This window comes from Myotis daubentonii, chromosome 1, assembly GCF_963259705.1.
Source record: "Myotis daubentonii chromosome 1, mMyoDau2.1, whole genome shotgun sequence".
Taxonomy (NCBI): Eukaryota; Metazoa; Chordata; class Mammalia; order Chiroptera; family Vespertilionidae; genus Myotis; species Myotis daubentonii.
In genome coordinates, this window is record NC_081840.1 from 76,963,747 (window position 1) to 76,986,339 (window position 22,593).

The following is a 22,593-nucleotide window of genomic DNA, read 5'->3' on the forward strand; positions in this document are numbered from 1 at the left end:
GTATTCCTTGCCTGACTCACATGGGTTAGCTATCTTATCTTGAATGAATAAAACAGAGTGAGATTAAGATGTTGATCTAAGATCACTCTTTATTGATTTGGTAACTTCAAATATGATGTTTCTTCTGTTTAAAATATATGCTTTTAAAAATGATAAAGAAATTCAGAAATATTTGACTATTGATAAAATAGGTATTTTTTTCTCCTAAAAAAATTGATTAAAAAGATAGCATTTCTTAAAATTGGTAATATTTTAAAACTGAGGAAGTATTGTATGCCATGTGGTAGTGGATCCTCAATGAAAGACTGTTTATTTCTGTTTAATTTATCAAATATTTAGTAGGCACACAATAAATGTCAATCATGCTACAATATTGGGGTACAGTGCTAGAAAGTGAAGGATCACTCAATAAAGACTTGACTTTTTATTACTTCCTCTTATTTCAACTCCCTACTTTTTCTGACAGTTAGTGGATTATAGGCAGGACCACAATATGTAGGTTTGAATATACAATACAGTATTAAAATACTCAAGAAAATTGATTTTCTTCCAACTAAAGAAAAACCCTGCATTCTCTGTTAAAGAACTTCCATGTTAACCTTTGTCCTAAAATAAAATTCAACCTGAGAGCTTAAGATAACTGTTGTTCAATTTTCTAATCTCCACCTAACGACTGATTGTTCCTCAACAAGTAAAGTCATAGATGAGACCATATTGCCACTTTGGGAGGAGCCTAAGAATCTTGCATCCATTGCAATCCCTGTCCGCCAGGGGGTGCAGCTTCCCAACACAAACACATTTCCTGTGTGAAATACAGGCTCACCAGTATATTTATCATTTCACTGTGACTTCAGCATTTCTTCATGTTAAGAGTCAAGAACATTATTTAGATGATGCTGTAGAGATGAACTCTTCTCTGGGCTTAGTGGCTGTGGTGCTCTTAGTGCTTGGTAAGTAACACACCTCTTAAAATATGGAATATTTCTTCTATTATGTCAGGAAATACTTTAACTTTAATTTTATTGAAGAGCTCCATGCCCAAGGTGACAGAGTTCTCTTTTATTTTTCCACAGGACAAATCCATGGAGACTCGGTGACCCAGACAAAAGGCCAAGTGACCCTCTCAGAAGGGGCTCCCCTGACTGTGAATTGCTCCTATGAAACCACACAGTACCCTGCTCTTTTCTGGTATGCTCAGTATCCCGGAGAAGGTCCACAGCTCCTCCTGAAAGCCACAAGGGTCAACGAGAACGGAAGCAGCAAAGGATTTGTAGCCACATACCAAAAACAACCAAATGCCTTCCACTTGGAGAAAGCCTCAGTCCACCAGTCAGATTCTGCAATGTACTACTGTGCACTGGGTGGCACAGTGACAGACACTGCAGGGGGAGCTGAGCACAAACTCTAAACAAGGAGCCTGGCCGCTGAGTGTCTGACTGTTTGATCCACTGTGGTGGATTTTATTATTTAACATCAAATACAAATTTCCAATATTTTATGCACATTAATAGAGAGTTAGGATAAATAGACCTGCATATACCATATGTATTTAAGACACAGGAAGGATTTTTTTTGTTTGTTTGTTTGTTTTGTTAATCCTCATCCGAGAATATTTTTCCATTGATTTATTTTATTTTATTTTATTATTTTATTTTATTTTATTTTATTTTATTTTATTTTATTTTATTTTATTTTATTTAGGGAGAGTGTAAGAGAGAGGGAAAGACAGAAAGAAACATCAATGTGAAAGAAACACATCAATTGGTTGCCTCCTGCATGAGCACTGGCCAGGGCTCCGGCCGGGGAGGAGCCTGCAAGCAAGGTACAGGTCCTTGATTGGAATTGAACGTAGGACCCTTTGGTCCTTAGTCTGACGCTCTACCCACTGAGCCAAACTGTCTAGGGCCAAAGGCAGGCTTTTGTTTAGAAAACAATGCACTAAAACATTGATATAAAAAAGGAGAATTAGTTAAAATATTTAAGATATCTTATGTATTGCTGTTGACAGCATTATAATTTAACCTAAGTTATGACTAACTGGGAAGGAGCAAAAGGGAAGGCCAAATACTATGGGCATGCCATTTTTGCAGCTTTGCTAGGAAGCTGCAGTTGAACACTCTCCAGGTCTGTTACCCACAGATCCTGGGAAAGGAACAGAATAGGGGGGGCAATAGACACATGCCCAGTAAAGTCGCCCATTCACACCTGGGAATCGGTCATTGATGTGGCCACTGCAAGTGTGGGAAGATTGGAGATATTTAATCTCCTAAACAAAGCAGTTAGCTCTCTTGCTTGCACTCTTGGGACTCTTGTTGCAGGGGGTGTGCTCTCCTGGCTCCCCTACATTTGCCCACATCGCTCACAGCCACGTGGACCCCACAAAACGGGCTGATGGACTGTAAGGAGCCTAATGCTGAACTGGCCCCAGCTCCACATGGAACGCTTCTAGCTCTACTGAATCCCCTGCTGCACCTCTTCCAGGGCTGCATTAAGGGAAATGGGATTTTGGAAACCCAAGGTTGTAATTGCATGTAAATAAAAATCACTCATTCTCCCATAATAGTCTCAGGAAATTCTTTTTCTTGAGATACCGTAAAAACCACATTCCCATTAGCAATGGAGAAAGACCATCCACACATTTCTCTGATAAAGTATGACTCCCAATTTCTCTTTGTGATGTATTTCATGTAAAAGGATATTAAAACTGACAGTAAATAAATGTGAAGGTTATAAGCAAGACAGTTAACCCTGCCTTTATTCAACTTTTTACACTTTGCACAAAATTATTACACACAATTTTGATGATGAGGGTTTTCCACCTTCTCCTAATGTGTTTTTAGGGGATTTAGAAATGTGTGTTTCTAAATAATTCATACAAGATTCTGAATTGTAAAAGAGTGAAGGTTGAGGGGCCACTGATAAAAATATAAAGGCTGTTATCTACACTAATAAAAGAGAAACATGAAAATTGGTGTCACTCTGCTACACCCACAGCCACACCCACCAGCCAATCAGGAGCTAGAATGCAAATTAACCCAACCAAGATGGTAGCAACCATGGAGCTGGAGCGAACAGGAGGCTTGGGTTGCCCCCAGCAATGGAGGAAGCCAAGCTTCCTGCCCACCCTGGCCAACCCTGGCCTCGGCTCAAGGCTACAAAGTTTCAATTATAGAAGATAATTGCAGGCTGGTTAAGCCCCCCAGCAGGGACCTCACCCCATGAGGGTGTGGCCAGCCTGGGCGAGGGGCTGAGGGCTGTTTTCAGGCTGGCAACACCCCCTTCAGGGTGGGGGGGCCCATTGGTGTGTCTGGTTGAGAGGCTCATGGCTGTAAATCCCAGATACCTGCTTTCCTCTGTTCAAGGAGGTGCTGAAAAAAAAAAAAAGAAAGAAAGAAAGGAGGGACTGGGAGCTTGTTCTCCCGGGGCCGTGGCCAGCCTGCAAACAGCCATCAGCCCCTCACCCAGGTTGGCCATACCCTCATGGGATGAAGGACCCCACTGGGGGGCTTGGCCAGCCGGCAAACAGCCATCAGCCCCTCACCCAAGCTGACCAGGCACCCCAGTGGGACCCCCCCACCCTGAAGGGGGTGTGGCCAGCTTGAAAACAGCCCTCAACCCCTCACCCAGGCTGGCCACAACCCCCCAGCGGGGACCCTCATCCCATGAGGGCATGCAAACCACCACAGGCCACTCACCCAGGCTGCCCACACCCTAAGGGAACCCCCACCCTGATCTGGGACAGCCTTCAGGGCAACCAGCCGAACCCCACCCATGCACCAGGCCTCTATCTATACTAATAAAAGGGTAATATGCTAATTAGACTGGGACACCTTTCAGGAGACCTTCTGGACATTCTTCTGGACAAAGCCATGGTGGTAGGGCCGAGGTAGAGGCGGTTAGAGGCCAAGAGGGGAGGGAAGTTATGGGTGATCAGACTGGTGGGGGGCAGGGCTGTTGGGGGTAAGCAGACCAACGGGGGGGGGCAGTTGGGAGCAAGCAGGCAGTCAGTGGGGGTCAGTTGGAGGTGATCAGGACAGCAGGGGGGCAGTTGGGGGTGAGCAGGCCAGTGGGGAGGAAATGTGGGGGCAAGCAAGCCAGCGGGGGGGTGGGGCAGTTGGGGGTGAGAAGGCTGGCAGGGGAGGCAGTTGGGGGCATGCACACTGACATGGGGGCAGTTGGGGTGATTAGGCTGGTGGGGGGCCATTTGGGGGCAAGCAGGCCGGTGGCAGGAGGCAGTTTGGGACAAGCAGGCCGGCAGGCAGAGTGGTTAGGGGCAATTAGGCAGGCAGGCTGGCAGGTGAGTGGTTAGGAGCCAGCAATCCGGGATTGTGAGAGAGGTGTCCGACTGCTGGTTTAGGCCTGATCCCTGTAAACCGGCAGTAGGACATCCTTCAAGGGGTCCCAGATTCGAGACGGTAAAGGACAGGCTGAGGAACACCCCCACCCCCATGCACGAATTTCGTGCACTGGGCCACTAGTTATAATATAACTTCTCTATTTTCTGCAATGTCAAGGTATTAAATGTTTAAAATTTTAGTTTCACCTTTTTCTATAAATCTTAATTTCTCCTTAATATTTCAACTCTGCCAGTTTTCTTTTTTCTATTCACCTTTTTTCTCTGAATATTACTTTTTTAAATCTTTCTTATTTCTTAGATTTCTTAGATTTCACCTTATAGGATTTAACTTAGTTCACTAACTTGGTGTTCTCTTAGAGTCCCCTTTGAATGGCCCTTCAGCAGCATTGACCTTCCTTTGGGATATCTCTTTGGTGGGTGTGATGTATTCACTGGGTGGGCAGGTGGGGAGCTTCAGTCTTTGTGCTCAGGGCAGCAGAAAGAATAGATCCTATGTGTTCAGCTTTATTTATTTATTTATTTATTTATTTATTTATTTATTTATTTTAGGATTTTCTCTTAAGCAATATGTAGCAAGAATTTTTATTTCAGTTCAATAAAATAATTGCTTTTTGTATATGCTTTGAATATTGACATATTTAGATTCATTTCTAATATTTTGGTTTTATTCTATAGGCTCTTTTTTCTTTTCTTTTCTAGTCTGTCTTCTGTGGCATTCATGAAATTTTCTCACTTTATAGTCTTTCTTATTTTTTTTAAACTTTATTTTATTGTTGACAGTATTACAGATGTCTCCCACTTTCTCCATTTTTGCCCCTCTTCACCCAACCCACACCTTTCCATGCCATTGTCTGTATTCATGGGTTATGCATATATGCATAAATGTTCTTTGGTTAATTTCTTCCTGTTCCCTTTCTCCCAAAACCCCTCCACTGGGATCTGCTATTCTATTTCATGCATCCATACCTCTGGCCCTATTTTGTTGATTAGTTTATTTTGTTCTTTAGATTCCACTTATAAGTGAGATCATGTGATACTTGTTTTTTTCTACTGGCTTATTTAACTTAGCATAATAGTCTCCAGTCTGACATATTGTCTCAAAGGGTAAGAGATGCTTCTATTTTACAGCTGCATAGTAAGCCATTTGTAAATGTACCACAGCTTTAAAAAAATAGTTTTATTGATTTCAGAGAGGAAGGGAGAGGGAGAGAGATAGAAACATCAATGATGAGAGAGAATCATTGTTGGCTGCCTCTTGCAAGCCCCCGATTGGGGATTGAGTCCACAACCCGGGCATGTGCCCTTGACCAGAATCGAACCCAGGACGCTTCAGCCCACAGACTGAAGTTCTATCCACTGAGCCAAACCAGCTAGGGCTGTACCACAGCTTTTCATCCACTCATCTTCTGATGGGCACTTTGGGCTGTTTCTAAATCTTACCTCTTGTAAATAATCCTGGTATAAACATAGGGGTGCATATATTCTTTCTGGTTGGTGTTTTGAGATTCCTAGGTTATATTCCCAGAAATGGGATCACTGGGGCAAAAGGCAGTTCCAGTTTTAATTTTTGTAAGAACTTCCATACTGTTTTCCACATTGGCTGTACCAGTCTGCATTCCCACCAGCAGTGCACTAGGGTTCCCTTTTCTCCACATTCTCTCCAGCACTTGTTTGTTAATATATTGATGATAGCCCTTCTGGTAGGTGTGAGGTGAAACCTCACTGTAGTTTTCATTTGCATCTCGCTGATGATTAGTGACTTTAAGCATTTTTTCATGTGTCTATTGGCCATCTGTATGTCTACTTTCTGCCCTTAAGTATGAAGTTGGCTGTAAGTTTGTCATATATGGCCTTAATTACATTGAGGTATGATCCCTCTGTTTCCACTTTGCTGAGAGTTTTTAACATAAATTAATACTGGATTTTGCCACATGTTATTTCTGCATCTATTGATATGATCAGGTGATTTTTATCCTTCAGTTTGTTTATGTGGTGTATCATGTTTATTGATTTGCAGATACTGAGCAATCCTTGTTTCACCAGAATAAATCCCACTTGATAATTATGTATGATCTTTTGCATGTATTGCTGGATGCTATTTGCTAATATTTTTTCAGGATTTTAGCATCTATTTTCATCAGGGATATTGGCCTATACATTTCTTTTTTTTTTTTTTTTTGTAATATCTTTTTGGATTTGGATTTAGGATAATGTTGGCTTCGTAAAAAGAGCTTGGAAGTCTTTCCTCCACTTGAAGTTTTTGGAATTGTTTGAGGAGGGTTGGTGTTTATTCTTCTTTGAATGTTTGGTAAAACTCACCTGTGAAGCTGTTCAGTCCAGGGCTTTTGTTTACTGGGAGTATTCTAATTACTGCTTCAATTTCACCCCTGTTATTGGTCTATTCAAGTTTTCTGATTCTTCCTGACAGAGTTTTGGCAGATTGTATATTTTCAAAAATTTGTCCATTTTGCCCAAGTTATCCAGGTTGTTGTCATATAAATCTTCAAAGTATTTTCTTACAATCCTTTGTATTTCTGTGATGTCAGTTGTTATTTCGCCTCTTTCATTTCTGATTTTATTTATTTGGGTCCTTTTTCTTTGCATCTTAATAAGTCTTGCTAAAGGTTCGCAATCTTATTTATCTTTTCAAAGAATGACTTCTTGGTTTCATTGATCTTTTGTATTGTTTTTTAGTCTCTGTGTCATTTATTTCTACTCTGATCTTTATTATTTCCTTCCTTTTACTCACTCTGGGCTTTTCTTGTTGTTCCCTTTCTAATTCTTTTAGCTGTAGGTTTAGAAAGTTTATTAGATTTTTTTTTTTTGGTAGGTCTGTAATGACATGAATTCCCTCTCAGCACTGCTTAGTTGTGTTCCATAGATTTTGGGTTTTTGGGTGCTCATTTTCATTAGTTTCAAGGACGTTTCTGATTTCTTTCTTGATCTCATTGGTAGTCTATTCATTGTTTAAAAACAAGCTGTGTAGTCTCCCTGTGTTTGAATGTTTTTGAGTTTTTAAAAATTGTAGTTGATTTCTAGTTTCATGTCATGTGATCCAGGAAGATGCTTGATATGATTCCAATTTTCTTAAATTTATAAAGACTTATTTTATGACCTAACATCTTTGAGAGCTATCTTTGAAAATGATCCATGGGCACTTGAGAAGAATGTGTATTCTGCTGCTTTAGGATTAAATGTTCTGTAAATATCAATGAAATCCATCTGATCAAGTGTGGTGTTGAAGGCCACTGTTTCCTTGTTGATTTTTTTTTTGTCTAGAAGGTCTATCCCAGGGGTGGGCAAAGTTTTTGACTCGAGGGCCACAATGGGTTCTTAAACTGGACCGGAGGGCCAGAACAAAAGCATGGATGGAGTGTTTGTGTGAACTAATATAAATTCAAAGTAAACATCATTACATAAAAGGGTACGGTCTTTTTTTTTTTTTTAGTTTTATTCATTTCAAAGGGGCCGGATCTGGCCCCCGGGCCATAGTTTGCCCACGGCTGGTATCCAGTGATGCCAGTGGGGTGTTAAAGTCCTATGCTATGTTATGACTGTCTTGCCATCAATCTCTCCCTTCAAGTCTTCCAAGAGTTTTTAAAAATATATTTAGGTCCTTTTTTTTGGGTGCTTATATATTTACCAAAATTATATTCTCTTGTGGGAATAATCCTTTTAATATTATGTAGTATCCATTCTTCTCTCTTGTTATAACCTTTGTTTTAAAGTCTATTTTGTCAGATATGAATATTGGTGTCCTAGCTTTCTTTTCATTTCCATTTGCATGGAATATTTTTTTCCATTTCTTCACGTTCTGTCTGATCTTTTATTCTGAGGCGGGTTTCTTGTACACATCCTATATATGGGTCATGTTTATTATCCATTAAACTAACATATGCCTTCTGATTAGAGCATTTAATACATTTACATTTATTATCCATAGGTACTTATTTATTGCCATTTTTTTCTTTGTGCCTACATTGTTCTATTTCTTGTTATTACAACAGTCCCTTGACATTTCTTGCAATGCTGGAAATGAGCTCCTTTAGGTCCCCACCCCCCTTTTTTTTGCCTGGGAAATCTCTGCTTTTCATTACTTTGAAAACTTCATGCTAATCCCTCTAGTATTTGTGTTGGGAAATCAACTGACGACTTTTTGGGAACTCCCTTGTTGCCTTTAAGATTCTCTCTTTGTCTTTAACATTTGCCATTTTAATTATGATGTGTCTTATTGTTTTTTTTTTAATTGCTTAAAGTATTACAAAGGGTATTACATATGTATCCATTTTATCCCCCCGCCCTAGACAGTCCCCTAGCCTCCCCTATCACCCAGTGTCTTATGTCCATTGGTTATGCTTATATGCATGCATACAAGTCCTTTAGTTGATCTCTTACCCCCCTACCTCCTGCCCCCCAACCCTCCCCGGCCTTCCCACTGCAGTTTGACAATCTGTTTGAGGCAGCTCTGCCTCTGTATCTATTATTGTTCAAAAGTTTATAATGGTCTCTATTGTCCATGAATGAGTGAGATCATGTGGTATTTTTCCTTTATTGGCTGGCTTATTTCACTTAGCATAACGCTCTCCAGTTCCATCCATGCCGTTGCAAATGGTAAGAGTTCCTTCCTTTTTACAGCAGCATAGTATTCCATCGTGTAGATGTACCACAGTTTTCTAATCCATTCATCTACTGATGGGCACTTAGGCTGTTTCCAGATCTTAGCTATGGTGAATTGTGCTGCTATGAACATAGGGGTGCATATATCCTTTCTGATTGGTGTTTCTGGTTTCTTGGGATATATTCCTAGAAGTGGGATCACAGGGTCAAATGGGAGTTCCATTTTCAGTTTTTTAAGGAAACTCCATACTGTCTTCCATAGTGGCTGCACCAGTCTGCATTCCCACCAGCAGTGCACAAGTGTTCCTTTTTCTCCACATCCTCTCCAGCACTTGTCGTTTGTTGATTTGTTGATGATAGCCAGTCTGACAGGTGTGAGATGGTACCTCATTGCTGTTTTGATTTGCATCTCTCGGATGATTAGTGACTTTGAGCATGTTTTCATATGTCTCTTGGCTTTCTGAATGTCCTCTTTTGAAAGGTGTCTATTTAGGTCCTTTGCCCATTTTTTGATTGGATTGTTTATCTTCCTTTTGTTAAGTTGTATGAGTTCCCTATAAATTTTGGAGATTAGGCCCTTATCAGATATGTCATTGGCAAATATGTTTTCCCACACAGTGGGTTTTCTTGTTGTTTTGTTGATGGTTTCTTTTGCTGTGCAGAAGCTTTTTATTTTGATGTAGTCCCATTTGTTCATTTTTTCTTTAGTTTGATGTGTCTTATTGTTGATCTCTTTGGGTTCATCTTGATTGGAACTCTTTGTGTTACCTGAACTTGTGTGAATTTTCCTTTACCAATTTTTCTGTCATTATTTCTTCAAACAAGTTTTCTATCCCTTGCTCACTTTCTTCTTCTCTGGTACCCTTTTATGTAGATGTTGTTACGTTTCATGTTGTCCCAAAATTTTCTTAAGCTGGCCTCATGTTTTTAAATTATTTTTCTTTTTGCTGCTCTAAGTGATTTTTTTCCACCTTGTTTTCTAATTTGCTGATTTGATACTCTGCTTCATTGAGTCTACTGTTAATTCCATCCAGTGTATTTTTTATTTCAGATATGTTCATCTTCATTTCCTACTGGCTATCTTTCTAGGTTCCTATGTTCGTTTTATGCTGTTGAGATCCCTTATAACCATTACTTTGAACTTTGTTTCTGATAAATTTCTTTCCCTACATTTCATTTAGGTCTATTCTGGAGATTTCTCCAATTCTTTCAATTTGGGCTGGTTTCTTTGTCTCCCTGTATTGGCTGTCTCTCTGTGTGTTTGTTTCTATGTATTATACAGTATTGCTCTGACTCCCAGTCTTGGTGAGGTGGCCTACGATAGTGGATGTCCTGTTGGATTCAGTGGTGTAATCTCCTTCATCTCCTGAGCTGGGTGATCTATAAATGTCTCTTGTGTGGGTTAGGTGGGCTCTCCTGTTGTAACTGGGTCTTGATTATTGTTGTCCCATTAGTGGGTGGGCTCTACCCTCAGCCTGGCTGACTGGGAGGCTCAACATCTATCATGTTGTGCAAACTGTTGTCCAGGTGCTGACAGAACAAAACAAATCAAAACCAACAATAATAACAAGAAGAATAAAAAACAAGAAACAGGGGGAAAAAAGACAGGAGACAAAAGCAATTAGAGAAGAAAAAAAGAAGCTAAAAAGGGAATATAAAAGGAAAGAAGAAAGATAAAAGAAAAATAGAAATATAAAATAAATAAATAAAATAAAGAACTGTAGAAGAAAAAATAGGAAAAGAGAAAAAAAGAAGAAAAGGAAAGAAAGAAATAATAGATATGAGAGACAAAAGGAAATAAAAGAAAATACTTAAATAGAAAAGAAAAAAAAAGAAAAGTTTAAAAAAGATAAAAGCAGGGTTTGTGCCCCAACTGGTTTGGCTCAGTGGATAGAGCGTCGGCCTGCGGATTGAAAGGTCCTAGGTTTGATTCCGGTCAAGAGCATGTACCTTGGTTGTGGGCACATCCTCAGTAAGCGGTGTGCAGGGGCAGCTGGTTGATGTTTCTCTCTCATTGATGTTTCTAATTCTCTATCCCTCTCCCTTCATCTCTGTAAAAAATCAATAAAATAAGTTTAAAGTAAAAAAAATTCATTAAAAAAAAAGCAGGGTTTTCCTCTGCACATTGTTGTGCCTGTTACCATCACCCTCTGGATATGCTGTTTGTGAAACATGTTGGATCCTCCTCTGATATTGTTTGAAGCTGGCCATTTGGTGTGCCAGTCCCTGCCTCCTGTCAGGTTCTTTGATGAAAGTCAATGTTAGACACTGTCCTAGTCTGGCCCTCGGCCACCTGTCCAAATCTCGGATAGGGTGGAGGCCCTAGTAGCCTGGTGTTTGGGTTCTCTGAAGTCTGGAGGTTGGGTTTGCCTCAGGTCTCACACTTTGAATGTCCCTACTCTGAGCTGCTCTTCTTTTCCCATGGGAATGGCACTCAGTGAGGGTATCTGGGTCCAAGGGTGATTCAAACAATCTCCCATTTCGGGTAGTGAATACAATCTGTATGTTCTTCCCAGGATTTTGTGGACTGACCTCAGATCTGCTTCCCCATAATGCATCCATAGTGCTCAGCATATGCCTGCCTGATTCCTGGACAGAAGCCCACCTAGGAGACACAGTCACAAAAAACAAGCATTGCATGGTTCGTGAGCACCCTGCACTGCTTAACTAAGCAGGAGGAGATCAAGAAATCATCCTCATTTGGCAGTCCAATATCTCTGTGTAGCTGGCAACCGCAAGTTGGGGCTGAAACTCCCAGGTCCACTGGGACTCCGAACTGGCCAGATGCCCAGCTCCCCTGTGCTGTCAGATTGGGCAGGGCAATCCCAGATTTCTAACCCAGTGCTGTTTGTTTCCCTTTGCCTTGGAACACAGCATGTCCAGGTAGACTGAACAGTTCAGCAGGTGGGTGAGTTGTGCTGCCCGTGCACTGAAGGTGGGCAAGACCAACCTTCTTTCCCAAGTAACTCAGCCTTGTCTTAAACCAGCTCTCTGCCCAAAGTCCTTACAGAGAATAGAGGACCCCTCAAAGTCAATGACGGGTGTCTGAGCAGACTCCTCCACCAGCTGGAGCGTTACTAGATGGCCCCTCCAGAAGTCTCAGACTGGAATGAACTTCCAAGGCTGGTATTAAAAGAATGGGATAGCTTCTTCCTGGGATGGTGTGGTCTGAGTCTCCCAGGTTAACCAAGTCCCCAGTGATTCTTACTCCTCGATGATATGCTGGCTCCCCTTCTAATCTCTGTTGCTCTGAGTTTGGATCCCTGCGTGGGGCTGAGACTCCATGATCCCAGGTGTAGCGAGCTCTGCTGCTGCAATATCCCGCCCCCCTCTCCCAGCTTCCTAGCAGTTGCACTTGCATGAGGAAGCTCACCCTTTCCCTGTCTCCTTCTATCTTTCTCCATGCTCCTGTTTATAAAATTTCAGATCAGCTACACTTCAATTGGGTTTTTAAGTTGATTTCTCTGCAGTTTAGCTGCAAAATTGGTCTGGGCTGAGAGCAAGTGGATTCAGCTTCAAGCTAGTCTGCAACTATCTTGGATTTCCCAAGAGAATAATTGTCACTAATTTTTCAAATTGTTTCTTCAAAAAATATTTTTATTGATTTCAGAGATGAAGGGAGAAGGGAGAGTTAGAAACATCAATGATCAATTATTGATCAGCTGTCTCATGTATGCCCTCCACTGGGCATTGAGCCCACAACCTGAGCATGTCCCTACCAGGAATCAAATGAAGACCTCCTGGTTCATAGGGGCTCTCAACACTGAGCCACATGGACTGGGCCTCAAATTGGTTCTTGATCCCTGCTCTCTCTCTTCTCCTTCTTTAACCCCTATGATGTGTCTTTTGTTATGTTTGATGTCCCAGAAGTTCCTTGGACTTTTCTTTCTTTCTTTTTTTTTGTGTGGCTTAAAATAGAAATTTATTCTCTCACAATTCTAGAGGCTAGAAGTCTGAAATTAAGGTGTTTTCAGGGCCACACCCCATCTGAAACCTGTATGGGAGAATCCTTCCTTGCCTCTTCTAGCTTCTGTTTGCTAGTAATCCTTGCCTGTTGATGCATTATTTCAAGCTCTGCTTCCATCATTACATGATTGTCTTCTCTCTATGTGTCTGTCTTTTCTTTTTTTAAAAAAATAAATGTTTATTGTTAAGATTATTACAGATGTTCCTCCCCCCCCCCATAGCTCCCCTTCACCCGGTTGCCCACCCCACCGCATACCCTTACACCCTGCCACTGTCCTCATCCATAGGTGTAAGATTTTTGTCATATCTCTTCCCACACCCCTCACACCCTCTTCCCGCCTGAGCATTGTCAGTCCACTCCCACTCTATGCCTCTGCTTCTATTATATTCACCAGTTTATTCTGTTCATCAGATTTTTTTATTGACTTAATTTTTAGATTCACTTGTTGATAGATATGTATTTGTTGTCACTTTGTTGTTCATAATTTTTATCTTTACCTTTTTCTTCTTCTTCCTCTTCTTAAAGAATACCCTTCAGCATTTCATATAATACTGGTTTGGTGGTGATGAACTCCTTTAGCTTTTTCTTGTCTGTGAAGCTCTTTATCTGACCTTCAATTCTACATGATAGCTTTGCTGGGTAGAGCAATCTTGGTTGCAGGTTCCTGCTATTCATCACCTTGAATATTTCTTGCCACTTCCTTCTGGCCTGCATGGTTTCTGTTGAGAAATCAGCTGACAGTCGTATGGGTACTCCCTTGTAGGTAACTGACTGTCTTTCTCTTGCGGCTTTTAAGATTCCCTCTTTGTCTTTGGCTCTTGGCATTTTAATTATGATGTGTCTTGGTGTGGTCCTCTTTGGATTCCTTTTGTTTGGGGTTCTCTGAGCTTCCTGGACTTGTAAGTCTATTTCTTTCACCAGGTAGGGGAAGTTTTCTGTCATTATTTCTTCTAATAGGCTCTCAATATCTTGCTCTCTCTCTTCTTCTGGCACCCCCATAATTCGGATGTTGGTACATTTGAAGTTTTCCCAGAGGCTCCTTACACTATCTTCATAGTTTTGGATTGTTTTTCTTTTTGCTTTTCTGGATGGGTGTTTTTTGCTTCCTCATATTTCAAATCTTTGATTTGATTCTTGGCATCCTCTAGTATGCTGTTGGATCTCTGTATATTATTCTTTATTTCAGTCAGTGTATGCTTAATTTCTGACTGGTCCTTTTCCATTTTTATTTTTTTTTTGGCATTCTCATTAAGAACCTTGAAGGTCTCACTAAGTTTCTTGGAGGTTTGTGGAAGATTTTTGAGTAACCTTATAACTGTGGTTCTGAACTCTATATCCAGTAGTTTGTTTTCCTCCATTTCTTTCATTTGTGACATTTTTCTTTGTCTCTGCATTTTGGCTGCTTCCCTGAGTTGATACAGTGGCTTTGTGTGGTAGGTGGCCTATTGGGCCCAGTGGCTCAGCCTCCCCAATTACCTGAGGTGGACACTCTTGGTACACCCCTTTGTGGGCTGTGTGCACAGTCTTGTTGTAGTTAAGCCTTGATTGCTGTTGGTATCCCTGGAAGGAATTGACCTCCAGGCCAATTGACTGCGAGGACCCGCTGTGTCTCTAGTGGAAGAACTGCTGTGCTGGAGACACGCTTATGGGGCAGGACTTGCTTCTGTGGGGCTTTGGTGCTGCCTCTTGAGTGTGTCACTTATGTATGTGAGGAGTTGAAATCTGGTATCTGGGTACACTGGCTCCTGGATCTCCAAGGAGGTGCAAAGTCAGCCACTGCATGAGCCCACCCACTAGGAGCTACAGCAGGATCTGAAGATTTCTCCTCTTTGTTTGGGGTTTGGAAGTTTTGGAGCTCTCTGACCCAACTGCAGCTTGTTAGGTTAGGCTGCGAAAGGACAGGTGATTCGTATGCAAAAGCCACTGCGCACAGCTTGGGTGGAGTTGTAAATTGGGTGGTGCGGGGTCTCAGGGAATCACCAGGGCAGAGCAAAGAGCAATGGCTGTCAGGCCACACTGTGCCCAAGCTGTAGCAGACTTTTCTGAGGGCTGAAACCTTGACAAGGTGGGGCCACAGGAAGTCAGGAGGACCAGGTTAGTGCACTCCCTTAGGATGGTGCTGTAAGGATAGGAGTGCTCTACCTAGGAAGATGGCATCTGTGAGCAGTACAGAATGAGGATTTAGCACAGGCACCTTGGGGGATGACCCTCCAGATCTTTCCTCAGGCCACGCAACCTAGTTCCCTCTGTATGAATCCATTTGTCTTGAGTCCCCCCCCCCCCCACACACACACACAAAGCCCTGTGAGTGGCTGAGAACAAGATTCTGTGCACTGGCCCTTTCAGAGAGCACCTGAGTCTCTAGGTGACTCCTAGTCTGTTACAGGTTGGGCACAGTGTGGTCTGCCTTAGGGAACAATTAAGGAGACTCAGATGAACCCAGTTATTATTGGAGACTCAGGGAGTCATTGAATTGTGTGGCTCTGAAACAGATGCAATTTCTCCCCCTTCTGTGTGCCACTAGGGCTGCTGCCCACAGGAGACGCACTAGTCCCATCCTCACAACTCCTGTGACCCCTCCCTGCTGAGCTCATAACTGGCAGAAAAGTCTACTGATTGTGCCCAGCCAGAACCTTCGTGCTCTTTTTTTTATGGAGGAGCTCTTGTTGGAGACTCAGACACTGACCTGTGTGGCTCCAGAACCTTTTCCTGGTGGAAAGAATCCCTACTGATTTTCACAGCCGGCTCCTCTTCCTGGCTCTACTGCTCTGATTAGGAGATCCTGGTGTTGTATTGTACCCCGAGAATCACAGAAAGAATGCCACAAGTCAAAAGTCAAATTAAGGAATCATTTATTCAAAGGCCGGCGGCTACAAGGGGGCTTTAGCTCTACAAATCTCATAGCCCTGAATGGCAGTAGCATTAGGCTTATAAAGGCAAAACTCACAAAGGCAGTAATTACATCCCTAGGGTTGGAATGAGGAACTAATTTTTCAAAAGCAGTTTGTTACAGAAGCTAAATTGAGCAAGTTAGTTATCTCTAAAGATTAATTATAGTTTTAGTTCTTGGAGCCACCGAGTCAGTGGTAAACATTCCCGGAGCCACTGAGTCAATGGAAAAGGGATTAAAGCAATTAAAGCAATTTTTGTGGTTCTGGTTCTCAGGCACAGGAGAATAACCTTTGTAAAACCATAATGTGGGCTGGCAACATAATAGGGTGATTTATGTGCGTTTCCAGGTCTCAATCTGGAAACTGAGGTAACTGCCCTATTGTTAAAACAAGCAGGTGTGTACAGAAGCCAGGATAGCAGGGTTAAATGTCCAACAGCAGTTTTTCCCCGAGATGAATGTTACTATGCTTCATTGCTTCACTGGCATGGGGTTGGGCACCTTTGCTCCTCATGGGGGACCTTTGCAGCTACATATCTCTCCAGATTCTCAGCTGCCGCACATGGTATGGGACCAGCCCTTTGTGCATCTCTGCTTTTCTTACCAGTCTCCTTCTGTAAATCCTTGGTTATAAGACTTCTGTTCAGCTGGTCTTCAGTTGGGTATTCAGGGTGATTGATCTATAATTTAGTTATAAATCTGGTTTAGTACTGGGGGAAATGAGTGTAATAGCCACTACTCTGCAGCCACCTTAGATTCACTATACATTCTTAAGATCTAGTTAATTATTCCCTCTACACTAAAACTTTAATAAATATTTATGGATTTATTTCAAATTAAGGTAAAGAAAACAAGGAGCACAACATGAGTCTTACTGAAGTATTTTAAGATATTAATTTTCATAAAATGATATTTTAAAAGTAGTATATGGTTCATTTATTATCCCCATGCAATCTAGTTAGTTACTTTGTTTTCTGTCTGCATTTCCTTCATCAGGAAACATAAAGTGAATGGTGCTGGGCGTTGTGTGACTATTGAGTTAGCTGGTCTGAAGTCCTCTATATTGATGATTTTAGCCCACTAGGGGGCACTCTAGGCTTTTCATTAATAACTTCCTATGGTCCCAGCAGGTTGAACAGTTAAGAGGGGAGGAAAATGAGCATATGAGCCAGTCAAATTATAGACAGCAAAGAGGATGAGGGGGGAGGGGGGAGAGACAGTGTTTGTGTGAAGTTCATCTTAGTTTTTCAGCTCTGCCACTTTATGTAAACATCAGAGAGCTGGAGTCCATTCTTTATAAATCCATTGGGTTTCTCTGAGCAGAAATACAGGAGTAAGAATATTACTGGTTGTTGTGAGCATGGAGCGCAACAGTAAATATCTCTGTAACTTGTTTTTATTTTTTAATTTTTAGGATTAATGTCCCAAAACCCACTAACTCGGAAAAGTATTGCATCATTACAAATATACTACCTTTTTATATATCTCCATGAAAGTAAGTGCAACAAGAATTAAGAGAAGAAGATAGAGGAAAAAATAAGGAACAAAAATAGAAGAAAAAGGAGAGGACAATATTTAATTTAATCATTAAAGTGTGGTTTGATTAGAGTCATCATGTGGATCAATAAGGTGCTCAAGAGTTGGACAGGAGAAGGGGAGAGGTGGAAATTAAGTCAGAGTGGACATCACAAACATATCTAATTTATCACATAGCAAATTGGACTTATTTTTTTAGGTTGATGGTGACTATATGTTTTGTTTTCTAGAACTCTCCTGATTTCAAGAAAATCATTTACTTCTGCAATACACGGTACATGCTGAGATAGTATCCTTTATCAGAATTTTCATATAACTGAATTCTCTAATTCTTTGTCAAACTATGCAATTTGGGAAATGAGGTTATTCTTCCTAAGACTCTCCAAGGTTCTTTGTAACCTACTGAGAAATTGATTATTTCAGAAACATACCCCCTTCCTCAAACACTAACCACAAACTTATCATACATAACTGTTTTAAGGGAATAAAAAGTTTTATATCTTCATAAATTGTATATATTTCCTCTTAACCTCATGCACTGTTTGTAACCAGCATTTTGGAGAGCTGACTGTGCCATCTCACTGGGCCAATGTGGGTGGAGTTTGCTGTTAAGATGAATGACAGAGCTGAGAGGTGATTGGTTCTCAGTGAGTCTGGTGAAACATACTGAGTGCAGGAACAACATTTGCCTTGGTCCAGGACCCTGCACCCTCCAGATCAGGGGCAAAGGCACCACAACACCTTGGCAAGACGTCATGGAGAGACACCTGGGGGCTCTGCTGGGGCTTCTGTGGGCCCAGGTTTGCTGTGAGTTCGGGTGTCTCAGATGGGGAGCTGGGGAGTGTTCCACAGCTGACAGTGGGGGCTGGGGGAAGAAAGAGCTGACACAGAGCTCCTAGACAGTCCTATTTGGGTGTTTCTTGGGATTTTACAGATCTAGGAACTGCATCATTCATCCCAGTGGCATTATTTGTGTTTGTTTTTCTCTTTCCAAGCAGGGGTGAGAGGGATGAATGTGGAGCAGAGTCCTTCAGTCCTGAGCCTCCAGGAGGGAACCAGCTCTACTCTGAGGTGCAATTTTTCTACCACAGTGACCAATATGCAGTGGTTCCGACAGAATCACGGGGGCGGCCTCATCAGTCTATTTTATTTGGCTTCAGGAACAAAGCACAGTGGAAGGTTAAGCTCCACACTGAATTCTAAGGACCTGTACAGTACCCTGAGCATCACAGCCTCCCAACTGGAGGACTCAGCCACCTACCTCTGTGCAGCGAGTGCACAGTGCTGCCAGGTGATCTGCAGCCTGTATCCAAACTGCAGCTGGGCCTGCAGCACCACCCCTTCCACAGGCAGGCATGTTGCCCTACTTTAGCCTTGCACATCTTTAGGTTTTCAAATGTATGTTCCAAAACTTGTTTCTGTCCTAAAATTAGACTCTTCAGCTCTGTTATTCACCTTTTTTTTTTTTGCCTTATTCCTTCCCTGAAATCACTTTATAGGTAAAAAGCTCTAATATGGAACCACTAAAACAACTGATAAAGATATCAGTATCTAATTTCCTGTCAAAGCAGGTCCCCTTGCAAGCAGCACAGATATGACATGTAAATTAGTCTGCTGGAAAAGGTTTTGAAAAATACATGGTGGTGAACAAGCAGAAGGATATGAGTCAGTTCTTCAGTTAACTGCAGGTGGTTCTACTTTCAAGGCAAAAGGAAGGAGCCTGTGTAATGGTTTTTAAAGTTTTTATTAGACTTATTCTCCCAGAAATACCAAATATAAGAAAAATAATTTTATTGAATGATGTTCACTCAATCTAGATTATTACATATATTATCTGTTTCAGTACTGAATAACACTGTAAATAAATACTCTCATTTCACACATGGATACAGTGAGGGTTGTAGTGGAGAAGTGAATGGTTTGAACTCAAATTATTAATAAATTTTTGAAGCTGGTACAACATGAGAGGTTATAATATGTGCGACCTGTTATAGAACACTCTTTTGCATCAATTATTTTGATCTATAAATTTGTACAATGTGTTTATGTATATTACAAACAAAAGTATCCATTTAGGTCATTTCTTTTGATTTTTTAATCTTCATCTGAGGACATGTTTTTATTGATCCCAGAAAGAGAGGAAAGGAGAGAGAAACATCAATGTGAGAGAGAAACAATCAGTTGCCTTCCATATGTGCCCTGACCTGGGATCAAACCTGCATCCTTTTGGTGTATGGGATGACGCTCCAACCAATTGAGCCACCTGGCCAGTGTTTTTAATTACACTTCTCAAGGTGACATTAGTTATTCACATTATATACATTTCAGGTGTACAATTTTATAATATACTAGAGGCGTGGTGCATGAAATCTGTGCAAGGGGGCAGGGGAAGTCCCCCAGCCCGGCCTGCATCCTCTCACAATCCAGGACCCCTCTGTGGATGTCTGACTATTGGTTTAGGCCCAATCCCTGCAACTGGACATCCCTCTTACAATCCAGGACAGCTTGCCCTTAACCACTCGCCTGCCTGCCTGCTCGCCCCTAACTGATCACCTGCCCGCCTGCTCACTCCTAACTGCTCGCCTGCCTGCCTGCTCAGTGAGTGTCATAGCAGCCAGTTGTTCTGGTTGTTTTGCCGTTATGGTTGCTTAGGCATATCTATCTATCTATCTATCTATCTATCTATCTATCTATCATCTATCTATCTATCTATCTATCTATCTATCTATCTATCTATCTATCTGTATCAGAGGTTCTCAACCTGTGGGTTCGCGACCCCTTTGGGGATGGAATGACTCTTTCACAGGGGTCGCCTAAAAGCACTGGAAAACACATATATAATTACATATTGTTTTGTGATTAATCACTTTGCTTTAATTATGTTCAATTTGTAACAATGATATTGGGCGTCACCACAACATGAGGAACTGTATTAAAGGGTCACAGCATTCAGAAGGTTTAGAAACACTGATCTATATATATAGAGAGAGACTAGAGGCCAAGTTTACAAAATTCGTGCATGGGGGTGTGGTCCCTAAGCCCGGTCTGCACCCTCTTGAAATCCAGGACCCCTCAGGGAATGTTCATCTGCCTGTTTCGGCCCAATCATGCAGGAATCCCTAAGTTGGCAGTAGGGATTCCTGCATGATTGGGCCGAAACAGGCATAATTTTTCCTATAGTGGCTGCATCAATTTATATCCCCAGAAGCAGTGTATATGGGTTCCATTTAGGGCATTTCTAAGCAGCTCCTTGTATAGAAGATCTTTTTTTTTTTTATTGCTTAAAGTATTACAAAGGGTATTACATATGTATCCATTTTATCCCCCCACCCTAGACAGTCCCCTAGCCTCCCCTATCCCCCAGTGTCTTATGTCCATTGGTTATGCTTATATGCATGCATACAAGTCCTTTAGTTGATCTCTTACCCCCCTACCTCCTGCCCCCCAACCCTCCCCGGCCTTCCCGCTGCAGTTTGACAATCTGTTTGAGGCAGCTCTGCCTCTGTATCTATTATTGTTCAAAAGTTTATAATGGTCTCTATTGTCCATGAATGAGTGAGATCATGTGGTATTTTTCCTTTATTGACTGGCTTATTTCACTTAGCATAATGCTCTCCAGTTCCATCCATGCCGTTGCAAATGGTAAGAGTTCCTTCCTTTTGAGAGCAGCATAGTATTCCATCGTGTAGATGTACCACAGTTTTCTAATCCATTCATCTACTGATGGGCACTTAGGCTGTTTCCAGATCTTAGCTATGGTGAATTGTGCTGCTATGAACATAGGGGTGCATATATCCTTTCTGATTGGTGTTTCTGGTTTCTTGGGATATATTCCTAGAAGTGGGATCACAGGGTCAAATGGGAGTTCCATTTTCAGTTTTTTAAGGAAACTCCATACTGTCTTCCATAGTGGCTGCACCAGTCTGCATTCCCACCAGCAGTGCACAAGTGTTCCTTTTTCTCCACATCCTCTCCAGCACTTGTCGTTTGTTGATTTGTTGATGATAGCCAGTCTGACAGGTGTGAGATGGTACCTCATTGCTGTTTTGATTTGCATCTCTCGGATGATTAGTGACTTTGAGCATGTTTTCATATGTCTCTTGGCTTTCTGGATGTCCTCTTTAGAAAGGTGTCTATTTAGGTCCTTTGCCCATTTTTTGATTGGATTGTTTATCTTCCTTTTGTTAAGTTGTATGAGTTCCCTATAAATTTTGGAGATTAGGCCCTTATCAGATATGTCATTGGCAAATATGTTTTCCCACACAGTGGGTTTTCTCGTTGTTTTGTTGATGGTTTCTTTTGCTGTGCAGAAGCTTTTTATTTTGATGTAGTCCCATTTGTTCATTTTCTCTTTCGTTTCAAGTGCCCTAGGAGCTGTATCAGTGAAGAAATTGCTTCGGCATATGTCTGAGATTTTGTTGCCTTTGGATTCTTCTAGAATTTTTATGGTTTCCTGTCGTACATTTAAGTCCTTTATCCATTTTGAGTTTACTTTTGTGTATGGTGTAAGTTGGTGGTCTAGTTTCATTTTCTTGCATATATCTGTCCAATTTTCCCAACACCATTTATTGAAGAGACTATCTTGGCTCCATTGTATGTTCTTGCCTCCTTTGTCAAATATTAATTGAGCATATTGGTTCGGGCCGATTTCTGGGCTCTCTATTCTATTCCATTGATCTATATGCCTATTCTTGTGCCAGTACCAGGCAGTTTTGAGAACAGTGGCTTTGTAATACAACTTGATATCTGGTATTTAGATCCCACCTACTTTGTTCTTTTTCAGGATTGCTGCAGCTATTCGGGGTCTTTTTTTATTCCAGATGAATTTTTGGAAAGTTCGTTCTAGATCTCTGAAGTATGCCGTTGGTATTTTAATGGGAAGTGCGTTGAATTTATAGATTGCTTTAGGTAGTATGGACATTTTAATGATGTTGATTCTACCAATCCATGAACACGGTATGTTCTTCCATCTGTTTATGTCTTCCTCTATGTCTTTTTTAAAGAAGATCTTATGGAAAGATCAAAATGGAAATTTTCATTTTGTTTTATTAAAATACATCACCAATTCTTGCATTGTGGATAAAATTTTACTCATAATTTTGCTACAGCACTCACATTTTGGGAAAGGGAGCAGAAAGCTTCCAGGATTAAACTAAAATATGCCTTATCTGTTACAGCCAGTGATAAAGACTTCTAGCCACCAAACCTGAAGTTTAAACTTGGCAT

At 41.3% G+C, this 22,593-nt stretch overlaps 1 gene segment (V, D, J or C); it reads left to right on the top strand.

Annotated features, from left to right (window-relative positions):
* The first annotated feature begins 867 nt into the window (after positions 1-867).
* On the top strand, positions 868-1,408 carry LOC132227954 (T cell receptor alpha variable 9-2-like). The segment is given in 2 exon segments: positions 868-950; positions 1,074-1,408. Coding segments are annotated over 2 exon segments (381 nt in total).
* The last annotated feature ends 21,185 nt before the right edge of the window (positions 1,409-22,593 follow it).